The 7,727-nt window shown below is 40.5% G+C and overlaps 1 protein-coding gene across 1 annotated transcript; it reads left to right on the top strand.

Moving 5' to 3' along the window:
* LOC121578604 (docking protein 5) lies at positions 1-7,326 on the top strand. Its single transcript, XM_041892970.1, has 7 exons — positions 1-199; positions 311-418; positions 877-991; positions 2,781-2,900; positions 3,257-3,446; positions 5,715-5,832; positions 6,805-7,326. The coding sequence occupies exons 1-7, from the start codon at positions 119-121 to the stop codon at positions 6,817-6,819; spliced, it is 747 nt and encodes a 248-aa protein (XP_041748904.1). The 5' UTR covers positions 1-118; the 3' UTR covers positions 6,820-7,326.
* The last annotated feature ends 401 nt before the right edge of the window (positions 7,327-7,727 follow it).

Below are 7,727 nucleotides of genomic sequence, written 5' to 3'. Positions count from 1 at the left end.
GCTATAGCAATACTCTTGCGTTACACTGCTTTGTATTGTCAAATCAGAGACGGGAGACAACTGATAAAGAGATTAAGGGAACTTATATGTGCCAGTTTCTCCCAAGCATGAGTGTCTGATGGGGGTTCAAGCAATGGATTTGTGTTTTAATGACATTGTTAAACAGGGATATGTGTATTTTCGCAGCAAGCATTTATGGGTAAGTGCATGCTTTCAAACCAGCCTGAGACCAATTTAATCTAAATCAATGGACCCAGAGTAGATGAACGCGCTGTCAACTCTTTTCTCAATCATTCTCTCGTATGTCCAGATCTATCGGCGGTGCTGGCTTGTTCTAAGAAGAGGCTCCAGTAAAGGGGCAAAGCGATTGGAGAGGTTCTCAAATGAACAAGCGGCTAACTGCCATTGTCACCACAAAGTAAGCAATCAAATTCAAATACTGGAGTGGTACCACTGGCGTTTTCTTTGGAGATTGTGTTGTTTTTTCCCCCATGATTATCAATGACATCGAAAGTAGTGGTTATTTTGTTGATTTGTGAAAATGAGAGTCATTGCACACTCAAATGTACCACAGGGTCTCGACAACAAACGATAAGAGATATAGATGTAGAAGTATAAAGAGGATTCGCTCACTGTTTGCTTGCTGTGAGGTTAAATTGACATATAGCTTTGTAGCTTTAGAGATGAAATAACTATGTTTCAACGACAGAGATCCTATTAAAAGTTTTATATGTAATTCTATAGTTTCAACAACCTGACAAAGACTGTGTTGGTAGAAGTGTTGTTATTATATAATGAAAGCTTTATTATTAAAGAACCCTTTTGGGAGCAACAAACAGGGCCATTATTGTGTCCATTTGTCCTATATCTTTTCAGGTGACAGACCTCACAAAAATAAGAAATGTTACCAGACCCCCACGGGATAAAAAGAAACACGCGGTGGTCCTGACTTTCAATGACGACTCACCAAAGGCTTTTGCATGTGATTCAGGTGAGTTTGGGACACATTAACTTAATGTTGTATTGAATTGAACTGAATTGAGTTGACTTGACTTGAGTTGACTTGAGCTGACATTAACTAACTTATTTTGTCAACATAACTAACTACAAATATATATACAGTGGCTTGCGAAAGTATTCACCCCCCTTGGCATTCTTCCTATTTTGTTGCCTTACAACCTGGAATTAAAATTGATTTTTGGGGGGGTTTGTATCATTTGATTTACACAACATGCCTACCACTTTGAAGATGTAAAATATATTTTTTTGTGAAACAAACAAGAAATAAGACAAAAAAACTGAAAACTTGAGCGTGCATAACTATTCACCCCCTCAAAGTCTATACTTTGTAGAGCCACTTTTTGCAGGAATTACAGCTGCAAGTCTCTTAGGGTATGTCTCTATAAGCTTGGCACATCTAGCCACTGGGATTTTTGCCCATTCTTCAAGGCAAAACTGCTCCAGCTCCTTCAAGTTGGATGGGTTCCGCTGGTGTACAGCAATCTTTAAGTCATACCACAGATTCTCAATTGGATTGAGGTCTGGGCTTTGACTAGGCCATTCCAAGACATTTAAATGTTTCCCCTTAAACCACTTCAGTGTTGCTTTAGCAGTATGCTTAGGGTCATTGTCCTGCTGGAAGATGAACCTCCGTCCCATTCTCAAATCTCTGGAAGACTGAAACAGGTTTCTCTCAAGAATTTCCCTGTGTTTAGCGCCATCCATCATTCCTTCAATTCTGACCAGTTTCCCAGACCCAGCCGATGAAAAACATCCCCACCGCATGATGCTGCCACCACCATGCTTCACTATGGGGATGGTGTTCTCGGGTTGAAGAGATGTATTGGGTTTGCACCAGACATGGCGTTTTCCTTGATGGCCAAAAAGCTCAATTTTAGTCTAATGTGACCAGAGTACCTTCTTCCATATGTTTGGGGAGTCTCCCACATGGTTTTGGCGAACACCAAACGTGTTTGCTTATTTTTTTCTTTAAGCAATGTTTTTTTTTCTTGCCACTCTTCCGTAAAGCCCAGCTCTGTGAAGTGTACGGCTTAAAGTGGTCCTATGGACAGATACTCCAATCTCCGCTGTGGAGCTTTGCAGCTCCTTCAGGGTTATCTTTGGTCTCTTTGTTGCCTCTCTGATTAATGCCCTCCTTGCCTGGTCCGTGAGTTTTGGTGGGCGGCCCTCTCTTGGCAGGTTTGTTGTGGTGCCATATTCTTTCCATTTTTTAATAATGGATTAAATGGTGCTCCGTGGGATGTTCAAAGTTTCGGATATTTTCTTATAACCCAACCCTGATCTGTACTTCTCCACAACTTTGTCCCTGACCTGTTTGGAGAGCTCCTTGGTCTTCATGGTGCCGCTTGTTTGGTGGTGCCCCTTGCTTAGTGGTGTTGCAGACTCTGGGGCCTTTCAGAACAGGTGTATATATACTGAGATCATGTGACATGGGACTTTATTTAACTAATTATGTGACTTCTGAAGGTAATTGGTCGCACCAGATCTTATTTAGGGGCTTCATAGCAAAGGGGGTGAATACATATGCACGCACCACTTTTCTGTTATTTATTTTTTTGAATTTTTTGAAACACATTAATTTTTTCATTTCACTTCACCAATTGAGCACATAATCCAAATAAAAATCAATTTAAATTACAGGTTGTAATGCAACAAAATAGGAAAAACGGCAAGGGGGATGAATACTTTTGCAAGGCACTGTATTTTTTTTTACAAGTATAACACATTCTAAAAGTGTTTCTTTCAACAACTCATAACAGAGTTGGACGCCAAGGAATGGTGCAAAGTGCTACGAATGGAATGTCTGGAGACCAGAATGACTGACCTAACCTTGGAGGAGCCAGTCCTACTTAACATGAACCTGCATCGAGATCACAGAGGTATAGACCACATTCGTATAATATTCCAGTAATGACACAAGCTACTATACTGATCAAATGCTTTGAATAACTGGGGTCGAAAAATACGAGCAACATGCTTTAAAGGCCCAATCTGTCATCTGAAAAAACAATAAACCGACTACATTTGGCGTGATAGAAAGCTGAGGGAAGGGGCTCTAAATAAAGGAAGCACTCTCACATTCATAGGAGCTATAAATATTTAACCATATTTTGAAACTATAGATTACATAATATAAGTAACATTCTTCAATTGTATTAGTTTAAACTAGCAAAATAAATATCACAGATCACACCTTTTTCTCTGGTTTATCAATGTATTCTGTTCTCTTTTCCAGAGCAGTTCCACGTATTCATGAAGCCGTCACAGTGTATGGATTTCAATGGGGAATGTAATCTTCAGATCACTTGTGACACTCTCTTGCTGTGGGACACCCAGAACCCTTGTCTCAAAATCACATCCTGGCCACTGCGGTCACTTCGCCGTTACGGTCGGGGTCAAAACTGGTTCACATTCGAAGCTGGGAGGTGAGGATCTGGGTAGAAAACCACTTGATAAGAATTGTACTAACCAAGGTAATGTATATACAGTATAACCAAGTCAATATAGTTTGTAGCTGTCTGGATACTGTATGTTGACTAAGAATCAGAGCCATACATCATACATCTAAATACGTAAGTGACCTCATAGACCAAGAGGTGTGTCCAGTATACCACTTGGGGGCAGGGTTGATGCAGGGTTCATACCCTGTCCTAGGACTCTTTGGGTGCGTCCCAATAATATCTCCTTTCTCCTGAAGTGTGCACATGGGCTAGTGGGAATAGCCATATTTATTATACCAGTCATTTCATTTCTAATCATTGAAGAGAATTGATAAGTGCACTTTTATTTATTATTATTTTTAATTTTTTTAGGGGGTATATCGGCTTTAATATTGCAGATAGATTGTAACTTCCATCAATGTAATTGTCTGCATCACTTCCAATCCCCCATATGTTTTTTTTTCTTCTTTTTTTCTCGCATATATATATATATATATATATATACACATACATACATACATACATACATACATACATACATACATACATACATACACATACATACATACATACACATACATACATACATATATGCATATACATACATATATATATACATACATATCCTTTAAAAATATATATATTTCCCTTTATTACTTTCCAACCCCACCATCCCTTCCCTAATTGGAGTAAACTAGTGAACAACAATGCTTACGCCTCTACTTCATGCTTATACATACTATATACATTTTAACTGCATTCTTTGGGAGGAAGGAGAGATAATTTGGACAAAGCCCTAACCTCCATTCCAATGGACTTCCCTCCATTCACCCTGCTCTACTCCATTACCAGTGATCACTGCTCTGAAACAGCTGCTCTGAAACGGCTGATCTGAAACGGCTGATCTGAAACGGCTGATCTGAAACGGCTGATCTGAAACGGCTGCTCTGAAACGGCTGATCTGAAACGGCTGATCTGAAACGGCTGATCTGAAACGGCTGATCTGAAACGGCTGCTCTGAAACGGCTGATCTGAAACGGCTGATCTGAAACGGCTGCTCTGAAACGGCTGATCTGAAACGGCTGATCTGAAACGGCTGATCTGAAACGGCTGATCTGAAACGGCTGCTCTGAAACGGCTGATCTGAAACGGCTGATCTGAAACGGCTGCTCTGAAACGGCTGATCTGAAACGGCTGATTTTAAACGGCTGATCTGAAACGGCTGATTTTAAACGGCTGATCTGAAACGGCTGATCTGAAACAGCTGATCTGAAACGGCTGATCTGAAACAGCTGATCTGAAACGGCTGATCTGAAACGGCTGATCTGAAACGGCTGATCTGAAACGGCTGATCTGAAACGGCTGCTCTGAAACGGCTGATCTGAAACGGCTGATCTGAAACGGCTGCTCTGAAACGGCTGATCTGAAACGGCTGATTTTAAACGGCTGATCTGAAACGGCTGATTTTAAACGGCTGATCTGAAACGGCTGATCTGAAACAGCTGATCTGAAACGGCTGATCTGAAACAGCTGATCTGAAACGGCTGATCTGAAACGGCTGATCTGAAACGGCTGATCTGAAACGGCTGATCTGAAACGGCTGATCTGAAACGGCTGATCTGAAACGGCTGCTCTGAAACGGCTGCTCTGAAACGGCTGATCTGAAACGGCTGATCTGAAACGGCTGCTCTGAAACGGCTGATCTGAAACGGCTGATCTGAAACGGCTGATCTGAAACAGCTGATTTTAAACGGCTGATCTGAAATGGCTGATCTGAAACAGCTGATTTTAAACGGCTGATCTGAAATGGCTGATCTGAAACAGCTGATTTTAAACGGCTGATCTGAAACAGCTGCTCTGAAACAGCTGATCTGAAATGGCTTAATAGGTGAAAGTAAGACGGTTGATACCTATCCAGTCCTTTGACCAGTCAGAAGTCCTCAAGGGAAAGTGACAGGGAGTTATCTAAGATTATGAAACACCTTTGGGTTACACTAAATAATATCTTTAGTCAATAAGCGATTGTATGCTTTATAAATTATAATAAATGTTATAAATGCTTATGGATTGTAATGCTTATAAATGTTTACAAATAATGTAATAATCATGTATTATCAGTATAGTATTTATCAATGTTGGCTCATGCTTATTTATCATAGTTATTGGAAAGTGTAAGTGACTATTGGGAGTCTGTACCAAATTAATTTTTCATAGGACATTCACAGAATTAACGGTCAAATGTATTTTCCACAGGATGTGTGACACTGGAGAGGGACTCTTCACTTTTCAGACGCTACAGGGAGAGCTGATCTATCATAGAGTGAATGCAGCGGTGTTAGCCACTGTGGAGCAAGAGGACTGGCTATGCTGTGTACGTTAACCACTTTCCCATCACACCTGGGTTCAAATGCTATTTGAAGTCTTTAAAATACTTTCAGCATTTGCTTAAATCTGCCTGGAGTGCCAGGTGGGCGGGGTTTGCACTTTTGGGACTTTTGTAATGTTGGCTCTATTGCAACAGGCAAAACTCTATCAAGCACAGCTAAAGTATTTGAACCCAGGTCTGATTCACATACAGTCTTATTGTGCCTGTACACAACACTGCCCAGTTTAATTTCTGTAATCTCCCCATAATAATGCAGTCAAGCATGACACAATCAAGACAAATCTCCTCTAGGCCCAGGGCCGGATTATTGAATGGGTACTCAGGGCAAGTGCCCCGTGGCCCCCGACCTCCAGGGGGGCCCCAACCCTGGAGGGTTGGAAGTCGGGGGGCCCCAGATAGCAGATGATAGCAAAATGTGTAAAATTGCAGGAAATTAGCTTTAAAACTGCACAATGTTCTCTTGTGTAGAATAGCATTATAAAACTGCACAGTTTTCTCTCTGCACCATGGCAAAATGTGTAGAATAGCATTATAAAACTGCACAGTTCTCTCTGCACCATGGCAAAACAAACAGAAAAAATCTAAAAAAATAAAGAAATGTGTTTTTGCCCAGGGGTCCCAAATGCTGTAATCCGACCCTGTCTAGGCCCATATTCAAAATGTGTCTCAGAGTATACTGCACAGGAGTGCTGACCTTGGATCAGTTTTGACTGTTAGATGTTTTCATAATTCATCAGATTATGGACAGGGGGGCTGATCCTTGATCAGCACTCGTACTCTGAGACACTTGTGAAATGAGATAGAACTTGAGCCCAACTCTGCCACCTACTGCTTATCCATGTGTATTAAAACATTACGTATCAGCAGTCATTGTGCATTCTCACTTCCATTGTCTTTTTTTTTTGTTAATGCACCTTCAATCGAATGACCCTTAAAATGTGTTTCATCTCCATTTAGGATGCGAGGAAGTAAGGCTCAGAGAGGAGAACCAGAGAGTCTACAAGACCTTGGTCTCTGTGCTGACACTGCTGACGGTCCAGTCACAATCCTTGATCCCATTTGGAATCAGATTAAATATATTCACTGTATATCAGTTTGATGGTCATAGTTGTTTTTTTGAAAACAATGTTCAGATATGAAGGAATTACATAAACACAAAGGCCTACATATTTATGTACTGGAATCCTTCAGTATATTTTCAGTTAAAACTATCGAAGTTATCAATTTTTGTCTGCTTTTTGCATTTTGATAGTTTGTGTGAATATTAGTTTTTGCTTTTAATAGTACAGGTAACTGCCAAAATAAAGGAAACGATTGAGTAATTGAGGGATACAAAGTATATTGAAAGCAGGTACTTCCACACAGGTGTGGTTCCTGAGTTAATTAAGATCTCATCATGCTTAGGATCATGTGTAAAAATGCCCAGTTGCCCATTATGTCAGCTACCATGGCTAGAAGAAGAGATCTCAGTGACTTTGAAAGAGGGGTCTCAAAGGAGCATAGGGGGTTTAAAGGGTGTGTGTCTCAACCCAATTGAACACTTATAGGAGATTCTGCAGCGCCTGAGACAGCGTTTTCCACCACCATAAACAAACATTTTCATGGAAGAATGGTGTACACTTGTAGCATCAATGCCAAGGTGCATTGAAGCTATTCTGGCGGCTCGTGGTTGCCCAGCGCCCTATTAAGACACTTTATGTTGGTGTTTCTTTTATTTTGGCAGTTACCTGTACAATACTGTTGAATTTATTAATGTTAATTAATGTTAATAAATGAGTTATTAAAAATGATTATAAAGACTAGCCTTTAGTTCCCATTGTTTGCCATATGCGTCAAAGATGGATACCTTCTAATGTATGTATAGAGCAGAGAGAAGTGAT

Source organism: Coregonus clupeaformis, chromosome 12 (assembly GCF_020615455.1).
Source record: "Coregonus clupeaformis isolate EN_2021a chromosome 12, ASM2061545v1, whole genome shotgun sequence".
Classification (NCBI taxonomy): Eukaryota; Metazoa; Chordata; class Actinopteri; order Salmoniformes; family Salmonidae; genus Coregonus; species Coregonus clupeaformis.
Note: the sequence above shows the minus strand (reverse complement) of the source record. Positions and strands in the feature narration are given on the sequence as shown.

What these genes read in the sequence shown, in the direction of transcription:
- LOC121578604 (XM_041892970.1), top strand. Translation starts at nt 119, where the DNA reads ATGGGGGTTCAAGCAATGGATTTGTGTTTTAATGACATTGTTAAACAG. An exon ending in TTCGCAGCAAGCATTTATGG is followed by an intron (nt 200 to 310) that starts GTAAGTGCATGC and finishes TCGTATGTCCAG; the next exon opens with ATCTATCGGCGGTGCTGGCT. An exon ending in GGCTTTTGCATGTGATTCAG is followed by an intron (nt 992 to 2,780) that starts GTGAGTTTGGGA and finishes AACTCATAACAG; the next exon opens with AGTTGGACGCCAAGGAATGG.